This window comes from Phocoena sinus, chromosome 9 (assembly GCF_008692025.1).
Source record: "Phocoena sinus isolate mPhoSin1 chromosome 9, mPhoSin1.pri, whole genome shotgun sequence".
NCBI lineage: Eukaryota > Metazoa > Chordata > Mammalia > Artiodactyla > Phocoenidae > Phocoena > Phocoena sinus.
Genome location: NC_045771.1, coordinates 24,658,330 through 24,684,926, shown reverse-complemented (window position 1 = coordinate 24,684,926; position 26,597 = coordinate 24,658,330). Strand labels below are relative to the sequence as shown.

At 37.1% G+C, this 26,597-nt stretch overlaps 1 protein-coding gene across 2 annotated transcripts in view; it reads right to left on the bottom strand.

Moving 5' to 3' along the window:
- Positions 1-517: 517 nt before the first annotated feature.
- Positions 518-26,597, bottom strand: part of ZNF800 (zinc finger protein 800) — a 55,291-nt gene continuing 29,211 nt past the window's right edge. For both annotated transcript variants that reach the window (XM_032642553.1, XM_032642554.1), the window contains exon 6: positions 518-6,461. In XM_032642553.1, coding sequence (XP_032498444.1) covers positions 6,275-6,461 — 187 coding nt within the window. In that variant the 3' untranslated portion in view covers positions 518-6,274. The remainder of the gene's footprint in view (positions 6,462-26,597) is intronic.

Sequence of the window (26,597 nt, the reverse complement as noted above, 5' to 3'; positions counted from 1 at the left end):
TGCTTGATAGCTTATAAGTAATTTTAATTTTATTTAGGTACATGAATTACATTTGTAAATATAAAAATAAATATTTTTAAAATGAATCTTTCCAAATATAAAAGAAAACTTGTCCCAAGGCCAAAATTTTCAAACTCCCTGTTCACAATTTTCAAATCCTCCCAGATTTCATAAACTTTGATAATGAGTTTTTCTAATTATTAGATGATAATTTAAGTTCCATATTACCTGAGGATTTTTGAAGCAGTAAACAGTATTAAAGCTCGTTTTATGCCTTTTACATGAGTAACTAGGATATTATATAGAAATCACAATTCCAGTAAATTATTGACACTAATGGTATACCAAATCCCTGTTGTCAGTAACTAGTATGGTCACCACTAGTCAGCACTATTGATAGGATCTCATAATGAGGAACTCTAGATAATGCTTGCATATAACTTGAGATAATTCAACTTCACAGATAATTTCACTTTTTCCAATCAAAATTACCTCTTTATTAAAATAGCAACATAAATATTAATAAATTTATTCTTTATTAAAAAGAAATCAGAATTAACAAGGAAAAAACCTCACAACACTACCCTAAATAACACCAGTCAAAATGAAATAAAAACAGCAATTATAATCCATTATTTTAAAAATAGCAACAATTAAGAGATTACATACAAAAACTTTGGAAATGCAGTCAAAATTGTGCTCAGAGGTAAATGTATAGCCTTATGTGTCCTATTATTAAATAAGAAAGAAGTAAAAATCAATGAACTAAATCATTAATTACAAAGAAATATTCAGAAAACACAAAACAAACTTAAGAAAGAATAAAGAAGGAATTTTAAATGATTAAAAGTTATATTAATGATGTACAAAACAGAAAAAATAGTTAAATGTTGGTTCCTTTAGAAGACTACCAAGTCTAATAAAAGAAAGAAAAATGCAACTAAAACGATTAGAAGTGAAAAAAGAGCTATAACTATTAATATAGAGAAAAATATTTCCAATTATAAGATTATATGTTGAGGACTGCTAACAAATTTTTTCTTTTTCTTTTTTTTTTTTTTTTTGGCAGTACGTGGGCCTCTCACTGTTGTGGCCTCTCCTGACGCGGAGCACAGGCTCCAGACACACAGGCCCAGTGGCCATGGCTCATGGGCCCAGCCACTCTGCGGCATGCGGGATCTTCCTGGACCGGGGCACGAACCCGTGTCCCCTGCATCAGCACGCGGACTCTCAACCACTGTGCCACTAGGGAAGCCCCAAATTTTTAAATTCTATGAAAATGCATGATTTTCTTTAAAACTGTTATTTTTTTAAATTGATACTCAAGAAATAGTAGTTAACCTGTCTAAGCCAAAACCATAGAAGAAAATTTAAATTTTTTCAGATAATTATCTTCCACTCACTTACCCTGAAAAAAGCTTGGGGCCTAAACTGTGCTATGGGTGAGTTCCTCCAAACCTTCAAAGAACAGGCAATTCCTACACTCTATACTAATCTAGAGTACGGAACAACATTTTTTTGTAGCTGTTTAAGATAGAATTAAAAAATGTAAAACTATAGTCCAATCTTATTCATGAATATAAATACAATTATCCTAAATAAAATGTAAGGAACTGAATTCAACATGATTGTACTAAAAGAGGAAAAAGAAAACAAAAAAAACCATGATGAAATAGGATAGATCTCATGCAGAAAATAATCCAATATTGAGATATCTAGTAATATAATTTATTATAAAAATAGGCCACATGATCTTCTCTAGTGCCCAGAATATGTTTAATATAATTCAACAACAACTTTTAATAAAATGCTTAGTGTACTTGAACAAGGAGACCACTTCTTTAGCCTGGTAAAGAACTCTATTTCAATCAAACAGCTAATATTAAAAGCTGGTGAAATATTACTGGTATTCCTAAAAAGTCAGGAAAAAGAACAAAATTAATACCATCATATATTTAACATATGAGGTATTAATATTGTAAAGAAAGAGAGAAAATTACTATTAATTATACTTCAAATGATTGTCTACTTAGAAGAGAATCACCTAGAAAAATTAGTGAAAGAGTTCAGAAAAGTTGCCAATTACAGAAATCAATAGCTTGACCCAACAAGGAGCAACCAGTTATAAAACATAATGTGAAAATGATCCCAACAAAGATATAAAATATCTAATAATATAATTAACAAGAGATATGCAGGACCTACAAAATTACTGAAAAATATATAGGAAGCCTTCAATAACCTTGACATGCGACAAGTTCCTGAATGGGAAAATTATTATTACAAAGATGGCAATTTTCCCCCAATTAATCTATAATGTTAAAGCAATTCTAAACAAAATGCCAATTTCTTTTGGAAACTGGCCAAACTATAACTAAAGTTTACCTGGGAGAATAAATGCACAAATATAGCTGAAAACATTTTGAAAAAGAAGAGTAATGCTTACCCCATAAAAAAGTTAATCACACAATAAAGCAAATTATAAAATGACAATAATTAAAACAACATGGTTCAGGAATAGAGGATACCAAAACAAAACAAAACAAATAAACAAATAACTAATAAATCCAGAAACCACTCCAAGTACATGTAAGAATTTAATTTTGATAAATGTGGAATTTTTAAAACAGTGGAAGAGGGCTTTTTCAATAAGTGATGATGCAGCAACTAAATAAATATTTAGAGCCTTAATCACATCTATATCAAAAATAAATTCCATTTGGAGTAAAGATTTAAATCTAAAAAAATTAAAATAAAAAAATATAGACAACTATTTATATAACATTGAGCTGGAAGAAGAGTTTTTCAAACATATCACCAAAAGTAGAAATCATGAAAGAAAAGATAGATTTATCTAAATTAAAAATGTAATATTTCTATATATCAAAGACATCATGAATTAAATTGGCACATATATGACAAGGGGCAAAGTATCTGCAGCAAATGGAATAAACAAATTATTAGTGGTTAGTGGTTTTAATGTATAAAGAGTTCTTACAAATCAATAAAAAGTGAACTCCCAACAGAAAAATGAGCAAATGTGTTCATTTATTCCTTTAACAGATATTTATTGTTCAACTAGTATGTGCTAGGTATTGTGCTAGGGGCTAGGAATACAATGCGGAAGAACCTAGACATCCAGACACAGTCTCTTTCATTCTTTCCAATATGGGAAACACAGACATAAAAAGTAAATAAACAAATAAATTAATGTTACAATTTGAGATAAGGAATTCAAAGAAACAAAAAAGTGAGATAGCAAATAGGAGGAGAGAGGTGAGGACTATTTGCAAACAATGCTCTGGGCAGGCCTTTTTTAAGATGTTGTATTTAAGAAGTTATCCAAAGGGTTGTGGTTGGGGAGAGGATAGCCAAGGAGAGCAGCTTAAGCAAAGATAACAGCATTTACTAAGCCCCTGAAGTGCAGAAAAGATCTTGGCATGTTGGAGGAACCAGTGTGGCTACATCATGGTGAGCAATAAAGAGAGGAACATAGGTTTGGAGAGATAGGTAGGGATCAGATTGTGCAGAACTCTGTGAGTCATGGTAAAGGTTTAGATTTTATCTTACAATTTACTCAATTCAATTTAGGAGTAAGGTCACTGTTGCAACTCTATGAAGAATGTATTGAAGTGGGTCATGGGTCAAGAGTGGAAGCAGAGAAAACAGGTAGGCTGGCTGTCATAATAAACAGGTGAGAAAAAATAGTGATTAGAAGTAAGTGTTGGCATTGAAGATGGAAAGAAGCAGACAGATTAAAGATTTATTTGGGGGACAAAATGGATATATTATGCCATTCTATCTGATGTAGGGGAGAGATGAAAAGAATCTAGGATGATGCGTAGGTTTCTGGCTTGAGCAATTGGTTGTATGGTGGTACTCTTTACTGTAATAGGGAAGATGTGGTATAGGGAAGATGTGGTAAACAGGTTTGGGGTGAGAATGAGGAATTCGATTTTGGCCATGTTAAGTTTGAAAGATCTGAGTCATTCAAAGGAAGGTATCAAGCAAGCAATTAGATATGTGAGTCTAAAACTTAAAGGAAAGGTCAAAGTGGGAAATATAAATTTGTAACTCATTAGCATAAAGCCAGTACCTAAATCCATGGAAATGGAAAAGATCCTCCTGGGAAAGCACATAGAAAAAAAGAGGAACCCAGTGGAGGTGAAAAACCTCAACTTTTCAAAGTTAGGTGGGAGATAGAGCATAACATTAGGAGTGAACAGTGAAGCAGGAAGAAAACCTGGACAGAATAGTGTCTTGGATATGAAGAGATAATCTTTAAAGAAGCAGGAAGTGGTCAAGATGAGGACAGGAAAGTATCCTTTTGGACAGGGTAATATGGAAGTGCCTGGTGACTTTGGAATGGGCACTTTCAGTAGTGGTGGTGGGGAAGTCACATTGTGAATTGAAAAGTGAATAGAAGATTAGAAAATGAAGACAATCTATAAGGATAACTCCATAAAGAAGTCTGGTTATGAAGGACAGCTGAGAAATGGCTAATAGATGGAAAAGATGTGCACAAGGGAAGCTTTGGTTAAGATGGAGAACACTGGAGCATGTTTGCAGGCTGATGAGAATGATCCATTCAAGACACAGATTAATAATGCAGAAGAAAAGGGAAAAGCTAAGGAGAAAAGTCCATGAAAAGGCAAGAAGGGTTGGGATCCAGAGCACAAGAGGAGGGGCTGGACTTTGCAACTTCCTCCATAGTCACAAAAATGAAGTTGGTGGTTGCCAAGCTAGCTGGGTTGGGGGTGGAGGGGTCTTGTGCTGGGAAGATGAAGTTTGTATGTAACATCTTCTATTTTCCAAGGGAAATTTAAAGTAAACAGGGAGGAGGGGATCAGAAAATTTGAGGAGAGTGGAAAAGGTATAAACAGTCATTTTAGAAGTGGGAAACTAAGACTACAGTAGGAACAATAGCACCAATTTGAGGTTTGAGATAATTGATTCAAAGTAAAACTAGTTGACTGTGTTGTGAGATTTTTCTTAAAGAAAATGTCCAATTGTCCCCGTCAGGCCAGTGGAAGGAGATGGTAAGGTTCATCTGGAGTGGGGATTTTACCAGGAAAGTAAACTGGAAGAAACTGAGGCTCAAGACTACTGAGGGCACTGTATTTCAAGGAGGATGATAACAGTGATGGATCATGGGATCTAGGCTAGACAAGAAAGGAAGTGAATCCAAAACATAGGCTGATAAATACTGGAAAAAATGAGGTTAATGAATTAGCTGTCAGTGAACAAGGGATCCAGGAGGATAGGAAGATGGTAATCAGAGTGGAATGTCTGATAACGTGTTAGCTCAGGTCCTCCTAGAAGCAGACACCAAGGCAGGGTTCAACTTAGAAGAGTTTTATTGAGGGAACATCTGTGAAGGACAAAGGAAAGGAATCAGGAGCAGGGCGGGGTCTTCATATCATAATTCAAGTCTGGCACCTAGGAAAGGAGAGGGAGATTGGGCAAGAAGAGCCTTAGACTGCATGCAGCAGAGTTCTAAGAAAGTTTCAGCCAGGCTGCTGAGGAGTCCCCATGCCCAAGCTGCTCGTGAGAGGAGTCCCGGCGTCTCACTAATACCCCGACTGTGCTCAGTCATGGACTAAGGGTAGCCCAGGAGACGCACCGGCCTCAGCGCAAACCCAGTTGAGGATGCCCTGGGATGGCAGTCTAGAACGTGGGAGCAAGGGCTGATTCCGAAGGGAAGAAATGGTCATTGGGGATGAAGCTACAAGGAGTGGACTGGAGGTTGGAGTTCAAGTTTAACCACAGTTATGCGTCACACGACTCCAGACAGTGCGGGTCACCAGCTTGCTGATGATGGGATTTGAGGTGAAGACTCATGTGGGAGCTAGTCTTTTAAGAACTAATAATGAAAGAAGCTGACTAGGAACTTGACAAATTACGAGGAGGAGGGAAAGAGGATGGTATTGTCCAGTGGCAAGATTCTCAGAGAAGCCGGGATTGTGGCAGACGGGATGAGGAAGTGCTGCTCAGCAAGTAGCAGCGACTAGCAGGGAGGCCTTCCTCCCCACCCGCCGGCCCTAAGGCACACGGTCCGCCTGAAGGGCTGCGTGGGACAGAGTTCGGTAAAGCGCGGGGGGACGGCAGGTCTGCGATGGCTGAGGACCCCAGGGAGATCGCCGACGCCCGAGTGGACTTCGAGAGTTCCGGCGGGTGCGGCGGGTCCGGCGGGAAGGAGAGGCGCGACGGGCGAGGCTTGAGGTATGGGCTGCGCCGGGCGCGGCAGCGTCCGCCGGCGGCCGGGCGGCGGCGCTCACGGGGGCGCGGGCTTCCCCAGGCCGCGGGCAGCGTGCTGGCGCTCCCGGGCGGCGCCGCCGCGGAGCTTGGCGCGGCAGCTGGCGGCGGCCTGGCGCGTGGTGACGGCGCCCGCGGGAGGGCAGCGGCTCCCCGGGGCGGCCGGGCGCAGGGCGGCGGCACTGCGGGGCGACGGCTTCCCGAGGCTTCGGCCCGCACGGGCGGCAGCGGTCCCCAGGGAAAGAGACAAAGACAGGCCGGTTAGAAACGGGCCGAACGCGCCGGCGCCTCCCAGCTAATCAAGGAGCCGCCAACCCAAACTCGGCGCGATGCCATTTCCGCCCAACAGGTTGTCTGTCACGTAAACACAGGAGATAAACCTGTGTTGATCAGAGGAAAACAGCATCCAATTGAAGTGTCATTATACACGTTTTTGGCAATTTAGGGAAATGTACCGAAACCCTTAAATTTTTTAATACTCTTTGACCCAGAAATTCTAATTTTAGAGTTTTCCCTTAAGGAGTAATTATGAACACATGCAAAAATTTCATATGGGGTATTCAGTGCAGTATCTAACAGCAAAAAACAACAGGCAAAGAAAATGGAAAAAAAAAATTTAAGGAGAAACCGGGAATATCCTATATCCAAAAATACAATTATAGTCTTTCTCTTATAGTTGATACTAACCTGCTGTTAAAACAATGCTGGGATATAACTATTCATATGGAAAGGTATACTAGAATGAATGAAAAAAATAAGGTTCCTCCCCATTTGTAGTGGTAGGATGTGTGTATACTTTATGTGCGTACATGTGTATACACACACAACACACCACACATGTATAAAACAATGGAGAGAAACACTCCAAAATGTTAAGTGGTTATCTTCAGGTGATGAGGCTGCAGGTAATCTTTATATATTTCCCAAATTGCATACAGTAAGCATATCTTTATAATAAAAAGTTCAAGTAACTTAATAAGGCATTTTACTTCATTCTTATGTACCCATTCTAACTTTATACCAATTCAAAATTATATTTTATACTGTGTAGCAAAGTGGTGGACATCAAAAGATTTTAAGAATGAATGAATGGTCCACAGAAGTAGTTTATCTTCCTCAAAAGTTCTGAGTAAATCACAGTATTTCAGAGCAGTTTATGCCTTAAACGTTATGCAGTTAATCAAAACCACTGTCTTCTGTGAAGTTATACCTTATTTTACTCTATTAAGCATTTCTACTTCAGGAAGAAGAAAGCTTTCTGGGCTGCTAACGAACCTAATTTGATTTGTAATCTCCACAGACTTAGGAACACAAAGTTTTCCGGAAAAAAATTACCATACTTTTGGAACAAATGTTTTAGATAATACCAATGTTTTCACAATGTATTCAATAATTTGCTCTTTAAGTTGAAAGAACTTAGTGGGAGCAAAACTAAAATACTGCAATAAACGAGAGTCTAAACTTTACATCTTGGTCTTCCAGTCATAACAAATTTAAATTTTTAGCACTCATTAATACCAAGGGAATCTGTTTTGCTAAACCTTGTTCCAGAAAAATGTGTACGATGACAATAAAATTATACTAATGTAACGTAGGGATGGGATTCCAGGGCTTTGTTATTAAACTCATAGAAGATCCATTTAATACATAAATTCCAATGATATTTTAAGCCAAAGTGACCTCAGAGTTGTCAGATTGATTTTCCTTAGTGATGAGTAAATCCAAGCTTAGATGTTTATTGGAAAGCTGCTTAAACAGATGATGACCTAATCAATCACACCATCCTGCAAGTTTCCTTCCCTCTGCAGGTACTGGATAAAATGATCATGTCTAGAGACATACCTGGAGTAAAAAACATTATCAGAAATAAAATATACAAAAAGAACAAATCCTAAGTGGTCAAAACTTTGTGTTAACCAACTGCTCAAACAAAAAGTGTGCATGAGGTTTTTATAAAGCAGTGTCTCGCCAAAACCCTTATTTTACACCAAATGATTTAACATAACAGTATTAAATGCAGATAAGACAGAAGAACATTTTTGGGGCGCTATCATCTAACTTTCATTTGGTGTATCATGTCCACACAGCAATTTCAATTTAATTCAACATTTTTGAGTGCCTATTATGTCTCAGGCACTGTGCTCAGACACTAAGAACCAAAAAAAAAGACATGAGATTCCTTCCTTTGAGAAGCTCTATCTAGAAAATTATCTTCAGATTATTCAGATAACTCCAACCCTAAGGCTAACCTGAATCCCTAAATCACGCTGCAGTCCTGCCAAAGCTTTCCTTCTCATATCCTTCAAATGAGCACTTTCTAATTTCCTGTCATTCCTTTGCTCAAATTCATCCAGAGCGTCCCATTGTCTCCACACTAGCAAAATTATTAGTTCTTAACCTTTTAGGGGAATCAAATAATAGTCCGAGATTCTGCTTAGACATGGACTTTGTCCTCCAGAAGCACGCACAGAAATGCATACACCATATACTTTATTTCACTGCACTAGAAACTGATTTCTTCAACGTAAGCAATATACAAAAACAAATATTTACAAAGAAAGGAATCCCTCCCTCACATTGTTATTTTTCATGAAAGAAAACTGGTGACTTCCTGAAAGAAATTTTAAAATTCTAACTGCTTAGTAGTAGATCTGAGATTTGGCTTGAGTTGAAATTGTAATATGGACTTTGACACAGCAACACATACATCATCTTGGATAATCAATTATAACTTTTTCTCCATGGTAACAATTGTTGAAATCCTTGACTCACAAAGGTACACAGAACCAAAGCAGAATTTCATAGAATGCTTTGTCAGGTTAAGGTAGCCTGTGTACTAGAACTAAATTCCTCTAAGGCTTTCAAGTTGAAGTCAAGTCACATTATTTCCTCTGCCTTCAAGTTCAATTAAGACCTCTGGAAAGGCAGCACATTTCTTTCTGTCTAGTAGAGAAAAACATCATGTTCTGTTCCCATTTCTTGGCAATACCTCTTGGAAAGGTGGTGACAGCTGCTGACATGGAAAGTAATGAGGCACAATGACATGTGGCTATCCCTCATCAAAGCAGGAAAACCATGATGTATGCCTGACATCACAAGTGTACATCTGACCTCAGAGTGCTATCATTTTTTTCCTGCCATCTGAATAATTATCAGAGAGAGAGGGAGAGATATTATCTTGAAGATACTGACAGCCTTTCCAGTTTCCAAAAAGAGTCCTAAAATGAAATTCTTTGTTGATGACACCAGAGAGCCCATGAAAACGTGAAGGTTGATGCACTGAGAGGCATCAGTAGTGTTATCCAGTTGCATGATGAACGGAAATGGCATGGCGCCCATTTTTTTCCAACCCTGGAATGAATGATATCATTTGACAAACACTACCTCAATTCTCTTTCATGGGCCATATTTAAGAAACTTTGCGCCAAACTACTTGACTCTCCACTCCCCTAACATACACTATTATTTCCCACCTCTATGCTTTTGTTCTTGGCATTTCATCCATCAAAAAATGTCTTCTCCCTCCTCTCATGTATTCAAACACTGCCCATCCCTCAAGACCCTCAGCCATTCTAATTAGCTTTCCCTGATTACTGCAGTCTGAAATGATCTATCCATTTTTATGAACTCCCACAATGTTTACTATTTATAACTGTCCTCAAAGTGTGGTTATGAGACCACCAGCTTCAAAAATGCACCATAATCTGTATTTTTACAAACACCAGAAAGAGCTGTAGCAATTTCTCCACTGTTTTCCTAAACCTATTTTGCCATTCTTAAAAAAAATAACTTATCCCCAGATGGATGGAGAGAAGGCTGACAACAATGCTTATTGTTGCCCAAGTGACAGATCAACTCATCTCAATTCTTCCTTTCTGTACTCATTCTCACACAAGAAGTTTGATTTGTCAAGTGTGTGTTCACCAGATCGGTAATGCCATTGTTGACTGCTGAATTTACCACCATCGTAACTCTACCCCTGGATTGTTCAATCATTGCCTCCCAGTTCCATGGCCACCTGCTATTCTAAGGATTCAGACCATTTTCAAAATAACTTTACACTCTATGAGAAAGAAGTTAAGCAGATTTGAAGTTAAGGTAAGGTGATTAGATGGAAAGGCCTACAATCGACATCATCCACTCAAATAAGATATAAAATTACCTATATCCTAGAGCTGAGCAGTAACTTGAAGATTATCTCTTCCAACAGATTCACATTACAGACGGAAGAACTGTGGGGAATGGGGTATTTTGGAGCAAGAAACTTAAATTTTAGAAGTATCAAAATCTCAACAAAATGGTAGCAAAATCATGCAGAATCAAAAGGGATTCAACATGAATGATAAATGCAATTGAGTTAAAAGAATCAGGAATTAAACAATGAAAATAACTCAAAATGTGAAAGATGAGATTGATCAGTCATCTAAAGAAATGGCCCTTTAAAAGATTGTCTTTGACATTACAAGTACCAAGGTAACCTGAACTTAATACCAGTTACATTTATTAATAGTAGTTATCATTTATTTACTGTATGCCAGGCATTGGGCTAAGTGTTTTACATACATTGGTGCAATTTTATTAAACTCTAATGGGGAAAAAAATGTGCTAAAGGAGACAATCTATAGTATCTGTAAGAAAAGAAATCAAGAAAGCAAAAGCTGGCCATCTGTCTGCATACTGGTCTACGAGAAAGGATTCTCTGAAAATTGATGAATATCTGGTCTGAGTGGCAAGTATATTCCTATGGGAAAGATGAATGTATCATACTACCAGAGCTTGCTGATACTGGTCACTAAGAGCTGATTCAATGCTCATCAAGAAACCTCATTATAATTTAGTATATTTGCCTACTGGGAGAAAATACACTGAACCGTAAACATGAGAAGCCAGTGTCCCTGATACATCTCATGACAAATTTAAAAAGTAGTATTGTGGTATTTATACACCAGTATCTATGAGGCTGGTCAGAGTGACACAGTCCTCAAGCACCTAGTCACCTTGCTAGGTGAACCAGTAATGCCCCTAGATGAACCAATAGGGCCAGCCTTAGAAAGTAGTGACCATGTGAAAGTTACTTGTGAGGCCTAGCAGGGAGGCTAGCCTGCCCTGTCTTGCTGTTCACCATCTTCAAACTACAATGCCACATGATTTCAAACACATGCATGCAAGGAAGAACCATTTAATTCAAAACAGGAATAATGGAAAATGGAGGAACAAGATATAGAGTTGTTTCTCCATGTTCCAGAGCACTACCTTGTGAATTTAGAGCTTAGTTTCTACAGCAGAGAAGGCTGAAGATTTGTGTGGTTTTTTTTTTTTTTTTGGTTTGTTTGTTTATGGCACCAATAAGTAATTATTTCATTTATTAAAACAATTAGTCACCTAAGCAAAAAAGTTTGAATAGAACTTGGACATATAAACTTTTACCAAAGAATAAAGATTAAAACATTTCTCACGTCCAAAAATATGCACGATACGCAGTTACTTAAGGGTTTTGTTTCTGTTTGGGGTTTTTGTCAGTTTTTGTTTTCTGATGATACCTCTACAGGCGAGAGATCTATATAAATACAGCAAGGTCCTAACATGACTTATCACAATTCTTGACAAGACTTGAGTTCATGATGTCACATCAAGAATTCCAAAGTCAGAATGCAGTAAGAACCATTAAGACCCTGTGTCCAGGGTCAAGGATAACACACATAAAAGTTGTGCTAATGCTATGAACCTCAAGGATACAATTTTATTTGTTCTACTACTGAATTTTAACTATTGTGATATTATGAAAATATACTTTTAGTCTGATTAACTTTTTTCCAATCAATAATGGAATTATAATTAATACTATTTTCAAACAGAATTACTCAGTAAATGATACATGGAGAAGTACTGCCATCTTTAGGGAGAATGCAGGATTACTAATTATCTAAAGTAAAATTCAAGTATAAGTACTTGGCCTCTATGACTCTTAACATGGACATTTGGTATGGTTCACATTTTTTTTTAATGGATTCGTCTTTTGTAATATAGTCTGGTCCAAAAGACGTAAAATCAAGCAGTTTTAATAGGCCCCATTAATCTCTGAAAAATAAAGCAATAATTGCATTGACAGAGAAGCTAGCCAAAATAAACCCTGAATGATCAAAATTAAGGGTGTATTTTTATACAGATGACCATGAGTCATCTCAAGAAGATTAAAGCACATAGTTAAAACCTGTTTGGAGAAACAAATGAAAATTTTTTTCTGATTTGCATATGAGTTTGGAGATTAGAAAATAAACATTTGTGCTTTAATATTTATAACACCACTGCTCCACTGCTTGTCACTGGCACTAAGATATTAAACTGCTTTGTACATACCATACAAGTTTTTACACAAGTTTAAAAGTAAATGATTTCCCTGAAAATTTCACCTGCCATTTCTTTTTCATATATTAAAGAAAATATCCCAATCAGCTATTTTGGGTAACTAGTAGTAATAATTATTATGTACATTTCACTTTAGCATTTATCATAAAATAAATCTGACCATGCTCTCTTTCTGAAAGAAATGTGAAATACCACATTATGCTGCACATGAGGTACTCAATACGATATGCTAGAAGCAAAGAATAATTTAACACTTTGTTCACATTAACTAAAACTGGCTGTCTAAATGATAGGAAGTAAAGTAAAATGGAAAGTTCATGGACCAAGGGATAAAAACATCTGTGTTCTACAATTTTCAGACATAATGTTAAAAAGTGAAAAAAAAAACAAGGTACAGTATAGTATGCTACCATTTGCGTGAAGGGGAATATATACATTTATATGATTATATATACATAAAACAGATCTCAAAAGCCCAAGAAACTGGAAACTAACTTCTTAACTCTGGGGAAGAGAATGAGAAAACCAAGAGATGGGGTGGGAAGAAAACTTACCTTTCACAGTACATCTCTCTGTACTGTTTAATTTTGTTAACATGTACATGTTATTACCTACTAAAATACTCTTTAAGAGATAGCTGGTCTCTATTTCTGACTTCTTCACTGACCTTGTGCAATCACTTACCTCAATTTTCTCCATTTAAAAATGAGGTTATACTACATCTCTATAGTTCCCATCTACAGTTCAACAGAATTTTGGCTCAAAAGAAGGTATATACAAAATGTATACACCAGATGGCTAAATAAAATAACTATAAGCCTGACTTTGCAGTGACTTACATACATGATATTATAATTATTTCTACTCTGCCTGCTCTGTTCCCACCAGGCTACAAAAGCAGCATAGTAAGCAAAAAAATCTGGAAAGAAAATTCATGTTTGTGAACTTGATAATGTTTCTCTTCTTTGTTTTTATTCTTTATCAAAAGTAAAAAATCTGGTTAGTCCCAGGAGTTCCCTGATGGGCTAGTTGGTTAGGATTCCAGGCTTTCACTGCTGTGGCCTGGGTTCAATCCCTGGTTGGTGAACTGAGATCCCACAAGCCGCAGCCAATTAATAAATAATAATCTGGCTAGTCCTCTTTATACACACACACACACACACACACACACACACACACACACACACACACACACAAAAACTATTGCTTCTAAGATACAGACTCTCAAAACATATTTTGATACATGAGTAAATATTAAAAATAATTATAAAGAGGTAGAATCTTGTGGTAGAGTTTAAAAATGGATCCTGGGTAAGGAAAAAGTTGAAAAATCACCCCTGTATTCCCCTAAAATTAGCCCAAGAACCTCCTAAAAATCATCCATAATCTTCATAAACACAAGATACTAGCAGACCAGGCAGGGTAGCCAAGGGTAGAGCAATAGAAGGTTTAGACCAGTAAAAACAGGACATGAAGAGGATACTGACATCTGGAGAACAGAAAATGGGGACAGGCCTGATGATCCACTCATTCATGACCTTACATGCTGTAGAGCAAAACTGTTAGTCTTGAGACTCAGAGGGCTTACAATCTAATCATGGGGACACTGTAATTAAATAATAATGCATTAATAACACAAAGGATGAAAGTGAAAAAAACTGGTAAATGTGAGTTCATCAGAGGAAGAGGTCACCATGGGTTGGAGCTACCAAGAATAGATTCATAGAAGAAACAGCACTTTAAATCTGTGTGATAAGCAAAATGATGACAGCATACACAAAATAAAGTCAGCAAGGGGAATCAGTGCTGGTAGTAGGATGATAAATTTAGTTTTAGTCACAGTTTGATTTTAAATAGTAACTTGGCAAAAAAAATGTTAGAAATTATTTTTCAAATATTGGGTTGCCAAGTTTTCTTGACAGAATACAGAAGTGATGACATGATAGAGATATATCAAAAGTGACTGAACAGGCTCAAATATAAGATTAATATGCATCTAGATACAACTTTTAATAGGGCAGGGCTCTGAAGTATGAGAAAATCATACCTATACAGGAGGCTTGGCAACCCTCTTCCAGTATTTTCTTGCAAGTACCTAGTATTATTTCCTATCACAACCTTCATACGCAAGAGTCAGCTCCACCCAAAATACAACAAAATGAGGAAATCAAGAGGTGCCGGTTCTACCTTTCCATTGATTAAGATTGTGAGTTGGGTCTGCTTGATGTAAGAGTTCTGTGTGTTTTACTACATGAAAAAAATGTCAAAAAAACTAACCTCTCTCTCAACGATCTAGTAACCTTGTGAAGCTAAACGAATAATACAGAACCATGTAATAACTTTTGGCAAGATACATATTCAAGGTATTATCTTATGAATAAAGAGTGCGTGTATGTGTATGAGTGTGTGTGTGTGTGTTGTTATTGGTGACATACTGATAAATCTTGTAAGAAATTTCTAAACAAAATTTATCTCTAAAATGTTGGGCAAGAAAGAATATCAATAAATATAAAGAAGGTTATTAAACAAATGAAGTCCTCAGTGCAGAAAATATAAATTCTAAAATTCTACTCTACCATTCATTTTTGTTACAATCCTTCAAACATCTAAATACACATATTACCTTTTTTTTTTTAGTAATCTCTTAGTGATTTACTGATGTGAGAATGAGTGTACAGAGGCTTGCTCGGGGGAGGGAAAAATCAATGTTTAGAAACAAATTTATTTAAAAAGGAAGATCTGAAACAGGTGCTAGTTAAAAGTTTATGATTTAAAATAATTCTGTGCAATGTGCCCTGTGTTATTCTGACATGGCTGTTAGGTTTATGCTGATGTCTACTGTTGATTAATTTAAAGTTCAAATAACAAGAAAATGAAAGCATTTTCAAAGCATTAAAACAGAAAACTTTAAAGTTTTTTTCTCATTTTACTATAGATTATAAGATTATAATAAAACGTTGTTTTATTATAGTTATCCTCTTCTCTTCTAGTTCAAGTCTGTCAGCATTTCTATTACTGACTTCCGTTTTAAGTTTCATAACTCAACCATAAAATCTGCTCTATTGAAACCTGACACACGGTCTCCTGGGAATTCTTCCCTTTAAAGGCAGATTTTAAAAGTTAATCAAAAGTTGGATAGCTTAAATGGTATACAGACCGACACTTTCAGTATTAAATCATTGGTTTCGACCCCAAGCAGGACTGACTTCTTAAAAGTCATTCTGCATACCCTCCTAAGTATACGCTGGCCAGGGCAGGGTAAATAGGCTGCTTCACTTCAGTTCCAAGAAGACAAAAATCTCTACTTGAACTCTAGTGGTTAGCTAGATGGCAAGACCTAAAGTTTTATTGTTAGGTTCTCCCTTCAGAAAGGAGGTAAAAAGAGAGAAACCAGTGCGGAACACAGGAACATACATGACAATGCAGGGCTTAGTTTTCATTTCATTGTTATTTTAAATATTCACCAGTCCAAATAGTGCAGCTTGGCAAAGTAAAATTACTGTAATTTATTTCAATAATCTGTTCAATGTTTAATAGCATATTTTTGCCCTCAGAATCTGGCTATGGATACTAAATTACTTAAGTTTATCATATGGATTATGTCAGATTCTATTAGTTTACCCAGATGGCTTCCTCCCAGTTTTCAGAAATAGTTTCTGCCTTAGTCAGAGACATAGGAACTAAGTCACAAACAACTCCTGGATAGACCAAAGCCATGGGAGTCAACAAACACATCTTCTTCAGTCCAAGAACACTGATTGTTTTATTTTTAAAAGTAGGAGATTTCCTTTTTAAAGAAATCATCTTTTAAAAATAGGTCTTACAGAATTTTGAAAAAGCCCTCAAAATACAAGATGGATTAGTTCACATTGCCTAATACTATTACAATTTAATTATCTAGCACTTCTTAAAGTAGTATCAAATACATGCTATATTATAGATTTCATACGTTGCAATGGGGGTGGGGAGTGGCAGTGGGGAGGAGAACTGGTGCTAGCTGAACATCATTTCCCAAATGAAAAACTGAAATAGGAAGGCACTGACCTAAACTGTAAAATAAACCAAAAGAATGTGAGAATTAGTATGGTATGTTGACTCTATTCTTGCCAGTAATCCCTACATTTTCAACCACCACAGGTACACGAATGATCCCTAAATCTCCAGCCCCTGCGCAATCTCTCTCCTGACCTCTAGTCTGTATATCCTACTCACACTAAGCATCTCCAATATGGTGTCCCACAAGCACCTCAAACTCAACATGTTTAAACTTTAATTCAACACTTCCCTGGAAAAGTGTTCCTCCTCCTGCGAGTAATAAGCAAATTAATCCCTACCTTGAAGAATGGTACCACCTACCTGCCCAACCAGAAGGCCCAAACTAGACGCCATCTTCAACTCCACTTCAGAAATTCCACTTCTGAAATAATTATAGTATCTGTATCCATCTCCATAGCCTCAGTGCCATTACCTAAAATTAGGTCCTTATCACTTCTTAAATTTCTGAAACTGGTTTCTGTTTGATTTCCCCACCACAAATCTTACCCTTATCCCATCTCCAATTCAGTCTTCTCAATGCTATCAGATGCCCCTGGCTTAAAATCCTTCAACAGCTACTCCTAATTTTGAAAATATGATTCAAACTACTCACTTGGTATATAAGATCTTTCTTGATTCGGCCATAATTCCTTCCCTTGGTCTACATGTGGTCTCATGTCCTCTGTACCTACCTGGAAAGTTTGTCTGCCTAGCTAACTCTTTCAAAACTCAACTTAAAAATGAATGAATGAATTATGAAAAGCCTTCGCTAAACCCTCAGTGTGCCTTAATATTCCACTTCTGTGTATCCTTGTAACATGTTCTTCTTTCACAGTATTTGAGAAAAGGAACTGCATTTCTTATCTCTGTAACCCTAGCACCTAACTAAGTGCCTCACACAAAGCAGGAGCTCAAAATATCTACTGAATGGATGAAGTGAGTCAACCTAAGACAGTGAAATCTCAAGAATATTGATGAAATTCTGACTTTTGAAACCTGAGCAGGCTCCACAGGGAAAGGGAGATTAATTTGCTTATTACTCACTAATCTGTTTCTAGATAATACTTTAAAATAATTTTTTCATTTTCCATTCAATAAAAGTTTGCTAAATTAAAATCTTTAATCTTTAAAAGGCAAATAAATTCCTCATGTCAAACACAACTAGTCCTACAAGTAATAAACACATTAATTAACATGTGGTACAAAGGCCTGCATCACTCAAGAGGCTAAAAAGGAATCTGGGTTAAGTCAACTTAGCAAATACCTGTTTGTCTGCATGGCTAGGTTACCACCTATGTATTAACAACAGGTCAACAAATCTAGCTGCCACTACTCTACAGCCCCCAAATCAACTATAGTCACATCAGCATTAATGTGAGTGTGGGGTAATATAATTGTTGACTCTCATCCTTAGGGAAATAAATGCAAACGACAGAAGGGAGAAGCCCATTACTATTTCAGAAAGGCCAGAACTACAGACCAAGGTCTGTGAAAATGTAGGAAGATTCTAGGACCCCGTAACTTTTCTGCCTTTGCTATCTCCTGTTTTCCTATACTGACAAGCTATCTATTATCAATCCACTCATTCAACAAATATTTTTTAAGGACTACTATGTCCCAAGCATTGTGCTAGGCACAGGGTCTACCTAACTCTCCCCAGTCTGTTACATAAATCTCTCCAGTGCAAAGACAGACATTAAACAAATCAACGCACAAATATAAACATAACTAAAAACTGTATTCGATGACAATATGGAAAGGAACATGAAACAGAACTGTAAGGGAGACTACTCTAGATTGTCTTTAGAAGTGACATTTAAGCTGAGACCTGACAATGAGTAAGTTAGTCAAGCAATGAACCTACAGTAACAACAGATCTGTGTTTTAGGAAGGTAGTTCTGACAGCAGCATGGAAGACAGATTAGAGAGGAGGTCGGTTAACAGATTATTGCAGTAGTATAAATAAGAGATAGTCCTAACTAAACGATTAAAGGTGGAGATGGCAAGGAGGACCCAAATGTGAGAAACACTGAATTGCAGGATGAACAGGCATTGATCACTGATAAGGTAAAGAGTGTAAGAGAGAGAAAGAAGTCAAGGTATTTCCTAGGATTCTAATTAGCCTAGGTAACCAAGAAGGTAGGAGTGTGAATAATTGAAACAGGGAACACATAAAGGAGAAGCAAGTTTAAAAAGAAGGTAAGTTTGGCTTACTGAGTTTCCGTTGCTGGTAAGATATGGAGAAATATCCATGTGGAGATGTCTGACATGTAACTTTGAAAACAAATGGTCTAATAATCAGAATCGCCAGGCTAGAAAACAGGTCTGGGGTCATCTTCACAGAAGTAATAAGTGATGCTTTAGGAGTGAAGGAATCAGTAAGAGTATTAAAAAAAGAAAAGAAAAAGGAGGAAGGAAACTCTGATCATATTTAAAGACCTAGAAACAAAATAAAAGTCAGTGGCAGGAGAGGAAGAATCAGAGTTCACAGGACCATCAGTTCAAGAAATATTTATCAACATCCACCATGTTCCAGGTACTGTGCTAGATGCTAGGGGTATAAAGAAAAGACAGGAGTTCTCAAGATGCTTACAGACTATGGGGAGAGACACAAATAGATAAATTCAATATAGTTATAGATGGGGCACTACAGAAACACACACTGGGGGAAACCCAGCCAAACCCAGGAGATCAAGAAATACTCATGGAGAAGACAGTGTATGATCTAAGGCTCTAAAATTAAGTAAAATCATGCAAAGAAAATTGGTAAGGACAAACCAGATGAAATCAAGAGAATGCTCCTAGACTTTTGGAATGCTGAACAGAATAACAGGTTATAGAAAAGAACTGGAAGAAGCTGAGAGGCTAAAGTGATTTAAATTGGAAAGAACAAAGTTAAGAGAACCAGAAGATGAAAAAAGTAGACAAGAGGTTTTGGTAGGAAGTTTACAGAAGATTCTGGGGGAAATGTTACAGAAGGGAGATTGAGGGAAGCTGCCAAGTTGTATGAGGATCTGGGAAGAGATGGGTAAAGAGAACTTGTATGAAGCTTGCTGAGCTTAACGTAATTGTACCTTTCTATCTCCTTAGAAGATTTCTGTAAAACAGTAAAAAGTTCATTATTTTCCAAAGATTTGGAAACTTGTCTGTTTCTTTTGGATGCAATACCATGCTGAGACCAGCCCAAAGTGACTTAGTTACAAGTAACCATGAAAATCTTGGAAAGGTATATTTTTGTAAGCATTAATGGTCGTAGAGAGTTCAAGCATGATGGGAAGCAAGAAGGCACTAGATTTAGCATTTCTGTGGTCACTGATGGCCTTCAAGTGAACTCTCAATAGAAATGTAGGGGTAGGGAAAAACTATATGGTTCACATGTGAATGGTATAGGCATGGCTCAATATTGTTCATTCACTCAACAAATATTTATTGAATGCCTACCATGTACCAGGAACTACCCTAGGCCCTGGGAAGTCAATGGTGACCAAGGCACAGGTCTCCTAAGAGCTTAATGGAGAAAGGAGACAGCAAAATAGACAATTACAGTATAGTGAAATTAGTGCTAAAGCACAGTATGAGAGGACATGAAGTTTGACAGTGAAAGGAAGGAGGAACAGATGGCAGTAACTAGACTGAAGGTAGTCTGGAGGGGAAGTTTACCTTTTGGCTGAAAGTAATTTGAGCATGTCTGTAGGCTGAGGGGAGAAGTTTGTGGAAAGGGAGACAGAGATGAGGAGGAGGAAGGAGAGGACGGTTGGAGGAAGGTCTGAGGAAGAAGACTGGCAACGGCAGAAGTGTTGGACTTGGACTTCTTCCTTCAAAGAACCAAGGAAGGAACCGAAGACAAAACTGTGATGCAGAAGGGGAGCATAAAGAAATGTCTTCTACCTTTTGTCATGATATAGGCAAGGCTGCCTCTTATCAAGGAAGCAAAATAGGACTGGAGGCTTTCAGGGCAGTGTAAAAGTTCTGAAGTAGCAATGTGAGAATTGGATAAATGAAATAACTAATTCTAATTCCTAAGATTACACAAATGACAGAAGAGGCAATCAACAATTGTATGCTTAGTTTGTTTAGATCTGGGAGTGGAATATGAAAGTGAAATGTGAGATGCATTTCATAGAATTGAATAGGGATGAATTAAACAAAGGTAAGTCTTAAAAAAAAAGAATTATCAAAAAAATCACTAAATGTACACCCATTGTATAACTGATTATGGATTATTTACCAGGGTATACAGTCAGTACAGCACTCCCATAAATTTGAACCTGTCACCACTACTTAGTAGCAATGCCAGAAGCTAGGAGGCTCAAATTAAAAAGTCAGGAAACAGAAGCCATCAGCAATAGAAACGAAGAGGAATTCACAGGTAGAGAAGCCTATATACACTAGAAGATGAGGTAATGGGAAAAGACACTTAAAAGCAAAGACATATTGTGGACTAATATAAGCCTAAAGATAACTGATGTAATGTTGCTGCTTTCCTTCTCTCCTTCTTTCCACATTCTCCTAGCTGTTTTATGCCAGGTACATCGTGAGGCATTAGTGATACAAAGAGAAGACATAATTCTTGCTTATAAATTCAGAATATGTTCTTGTACCCATAGCCTAATTTTTACAGAAAATAATCATAATAAAACTGAAAGCTGTTCTGAGTTTTGCTACTCAAAACTATGCATTGTTCTATAAGACATTAATCACAAGGAAGCACAATTACATCATAAAAAGTTCAACAACTTCTTGAACAATTAGCAAAAGGTGCTGCCAAAAACGGCAGCAGGTTAAGTACCCATAAAATAATATGTTCTAACTTAATAAACTGCTGTCCATCTTGGCTTTATCACAGACGTTACATCTGACTTTTCCTTAAATGGCTGGATTAATACCAACAAAAAGGCAACGAACATCAAATGGCAAAGCAAGATAACTAGAAACTATCTGGCAAGTGCCAGAAAGTATTTTGGCAGCAAACTGATAGCAATTTTAGTGATCACTGTAACAGTATTAATACATATTTATTGAGCTCTTGAGCCAGGCATTGTGCTAAGTATATTACATACAATATATCATTAAACTTTTATAAATTCCCACAATAAACCGACCTATACCGCATTTCCTAATACCATCATTATACAGACAAGAAAATTGAAGCTTAGAAAAACTAAGTAACTTGCCCAACACACACAGTTAGTAAGCAAAGGAGCCAGGACTTGAACTCAGGTATGCATGATTCTTAAAAATCCATGCTTTAACCACTGTGTGATTCTGTTTTCCCAGAAGAATGGAATGGTGCAAGACACATGATGAACACTCAATAGTGCCTGTCGTTGAAGGCATGAATGAGACGATATAAAGCAGCTATTGCAGAGTAAGCCCAAATGCGGAAAATACAAGAAGAGCAGAAGCAATACTTTAAGGTTTCACTAAATCACCAACTCAAATTGTGCAGCATAATTGTGGGTGTCTGGAAAATCACAGCAACTGACAGAACGGCCTAATATGCTGTTACAGGAAATGTAATGGCTCTTTTTGAGTGAAAACTTCAGGCTGCCTATGAATCTACAAAGCCAAAGACGGAAACAGCATCAGGCAGTCCAGAAAAGGAACTGCAGGTGCTGATTAGAAAACTCTTCCCCACATTTTCTCAGTATGGAAAGGATCGTTGGTGCTGCACTGACGAACAGTCAAGCCCACAGGTTACCTTTAATTCTATCACCTTTAAAATGAAAGAAAATGATGTGTACTGGAAAGATTAGTACATTCTAGAACTATCCAGATCCCTCTTTTAAAAGACTGGCACCAAAAGATTCCTCTTACTAGGTCCAGGGCCATGTTTTATGACACTGACTCTGCTACCATGATCACCAACGACAGGATCCACAGAGAGCACCTGTCCCAGGAACAGCCAACCTCTGAAGAGCAACCTATGACCAGCAACCTACGAAGAGGCCTAGCATGGGAGATTTGCCCAACAAGAATGCACCTAACTGAACCAATCAGATTTTCTCTTACAGAAGTCTAAATTCAAGCTATATGGAGAAAGAAAATACTTGAAAGACACAGAAGAGGCAAGCAGTGGAAATAATGAGGCAGTTATATAACCACACCGAGAAGATACCAAATGACGTAATTAGTGTCTTTTTTTTTTAAAGTAAAAGCAGAGTCTGACACGGGGAGGGGGAAGGGTAAGCTGGGACGAAGTGATATAGTGGCATGGATACATATACACCATCAAATGTAAAATAGTTAGTGGTAAGCAACGGCACAGCGCAGGGAGATCAGCTCAGTGCTTTGTGACCACCTAGAGGGCTGGGATAGGGAGGGTGGGAGGGAGACGCAAGAGGGAGGGGATATGGGGATATATGTATATGTATAGCTGATTCACTTTGTTATAAAGCAGAAACTAACACACCATTGTAAAGCAATTATCCTCCAATAAAGATGTTAAAAAAAAAAAAAAAAATAAGAGTCTGAGAAGGGCTAGTAGCAGCAGAGAAGCCATACTCCTGCTCCTAAGAAGGCAACACCCAGTCCCTAGAGTTGCATTATTTTTTCCGGCTTCTTAAACTGGTTGAAATCCATATGGTGAAGCCAGTTTGTACAATTACTGCTAGGTTGCCTTAAGGCCTGGCCCCTTCTGTCTTAGTTCCCCACACAGCACTCTGTAACGAACCTCTCTTGACCAGTTACAGACCAACTAAAACCCTGCACTCGCAGCAGCAAGCACATAGCACAATGCTCTATCACGGGCACACATGCACTCACACACCTGCAATGAGATGGCATGGCAAGCTGGGTGGTGACTGGTAATCCAAGTACTGTGGGTCTTACTTCCATCTTGTAGAATCTGTGGTTTGAAGACATTGTGTTCTTTAGCTCTAGTTAACTGTTTTAGAAAGAAATGACCTTCAAAGAAGTATCTTAAACCTTAAAAATTAACAATTCATATCATTACAATTATACACTTAGAAACTGAAAAGAGATCCAGGGCAGTTACAGCAACAAAACCATTTCCTTGAAAAGTTTCTTCCTCTGGTGTGCGTTTGTATCCAAATTTCATGGTAACTAAGTGATTGTGTTCACTTACAATCATAAGAAACAACAGCTGACTAGTCAAGACAGCCAGGCAACGAAAGGGCAAATTGGAAAATCATGAAAACGTTTTGAGGAAAGTTTAACTTGAGGATATAAATATTGATGACGACTCACAAATTTCACTAAGCGTGTTCCCTCTATCTTTATGACAGCCCCATGAGCCTACCTTATGTCCTCAAAGGCTGCCCATTCAAAGGAAAGGCGAATAAGGCTCAGAAAGTCTCAAACATCTACAAATGTCCAGCATGTTGGATTCCAAGGAACTTAGTAAATATCTAATGAGCAAAAGGCATGAAAATGGCATGGCCACTCTCCTGCAGAAGCTTATACAGAACGACCCTAACAACTTATATGACAAAAACCCAAGAACACTACATAAACATCTTTTCCATAAAAGTTAATTTCTTTTCATGTAATTCAATCACTTGTGCACACAATGTTCCTAGTACTTGGCTATTTTTTTTTCTTAGAAGAAAACTATTCCTCACTTTCTCTTCCCATCCAAAATAAAAACTACCAGACACAACCAGTACTTTGGGGTTTAAGTCTACCAAAGCATCAATTTAGCCAAGAAGAGTCTCAACTTTTTAAAAAATATATTTTTGCACAGCTTAGAAAGAAAGACTGACTAAAAGCCACAGTTCCATTTCTCAGAGCTAATTTATTCTCAGGATAATTCCACAGATAGAAGGAATTAAAAACTAATATTCAAAACCTGGGTTGTAAAGAGAGTTCTATGCATTTAGGGTTCATTTTGGTGTAATAATTTCTCCTCTGAACATAACATTATTACATGCTCTTGCATCGAAAGTGTTACCAGATTATACAGGAGCAGGACACCCAGAGAGGCTGCAAGTCATTATTGCTCAAGCATTCAAAGCGGTTTTTGTTGTTGTTTTGGTTTGCCTATTTTTTTCAACCACCTCATTCTACTGTTTAAACATTACTACGTTTTGTGTGCCAGAAACATGCTCAGATACCTGACATAAGAATTTGAGTATCAGAATCATTAAGAAACCACACAACCCAGGTGTTGGGACCCCAGCACTTGATCTGCAGATCAAGATATGAAAGTTCATCCAAACCTAGGGACAAAGGTTCTCTGGTGTTGCAAATTAACCCTAGACACAAAAATTTCTAAAATCATCATCTTATGGTTAAAAAAAACAAGATCAAGAACAGGGAGATGTACGGGTAAACCCTGTTGGTAGATAATTTAACAGTACTTGGGCCTCAAGTGAAATGTGGAGTACTGTCACTAATGCCTACTATTGGCAAGACTTTTGAAAAGTACCATTTCTTATTTCTTCATGACACATTCACCAAAGAAATTCCTGACTTAGCCCAAATAATGCTCTCCTGAAAAATCCACTCCTTCCACAACCAAATGCTTGCTTTCAAATAGTAATGCATATCTACTTTAGTTTCATAGAAATATTTGAACTATGTTACTCAGTTAATATTTGCTCCATGTCAATACTTTACACATGACCAAAACCAAAATATTGTGTGATAGAACAGATACTAAGACAGATGGGTTGTCCTAAGGAGTAATGGTAAAAACAAAGCCTAAACAATGAATGTGCTTAAAACTACCTAATACCTTTTCAAGATGAATGAAAAACTTGAGTAGGAATGATAAACTAGTAATAGCTGCTTAGAAGAAAATTGGTGGCAAATAATAATATAGTTGGTTGTCCTCATTTCCCAGTTAAACACAAAAGCAGCAGTTAAAATCTGATGCGTAGCAATAAACTCTCTTCTAATGCACACATTTCCATTTAAACTTTACAAGGTAATAAAAAGTTGCACATTTATACTGTGAAAATTACTTATAGTAATCATATCTAACATTTATTGTAACATGACAAGGACCACCCTGTTTTACATGTATTTTTCATTTTCTCCTCAGAACAACCCTATCAGGTAAGAAATATTATTCTCATTTTATAAATGAGGTTAACTAGGATACAGAATGCTTAAGTAACTGAACTTGCCCAAGGTCACACAGGAAATAAATGGTGGATACAAAAATTTCACCAACGAATCTAGCTCCAGATCATTACACCAAACTGCCAACAAGTAATGTAGTGACTGTACTTTGCAAATGATAAAATCTGCATATATAAGGTGCACTGATTAAGGGAACATGCTTTGTGGTCAGACTTAGTGTTAAGTCTCAATTCTATAATTTACTAGCTATGTGAACTGGAGTAAACCACTGAACTTCCCTAAGCTTCAATTTTTCTATTCTGTAAAGTGGGCATGATGAAGGAACAGTTCTTACTCCATAGGGCTGTTGGTGGATTAGGGGCATTATGCATATAAAGGATTAGCAAAGCACTTGGTATATAGTAAGCACTCTATACACGTTAATTACTATCAACTAATACTAAGAATTCTCTTTATTATCATAAACTCTCATTTTAGTACTGGTGGCACTTTCTAAAATAAATTAAATCTATCAATATTGAGATAATAAAGTTTAGGAAAGTAAGACCCAAAGCCTCAAAGTATATGACAGCACAATTCACATGGAAAAGGCTACTACTTACTTTAACATCATTAGCAAACATTTATTTAAAGTGTCCGGATATACATGAAAACGTGCTAGGCACTAAACAGAATTATCAAGACATAGTCCCTGACCTCAAAAATACACAATCAAGCAAATTAATTCTGCTGAGTGGGCACAACCTCCAACTCCGGGCACTTTCTGAACCAGATGCACCTATGGTGCTCACTAAGTTCCCCTCTGTTTGTGGTATGATAGCGGTGAACATATGTAGGGAAAGAAACTTCAAAATAAATAATAAACCTGACAAGTGTAGAATGATAAAGATTCA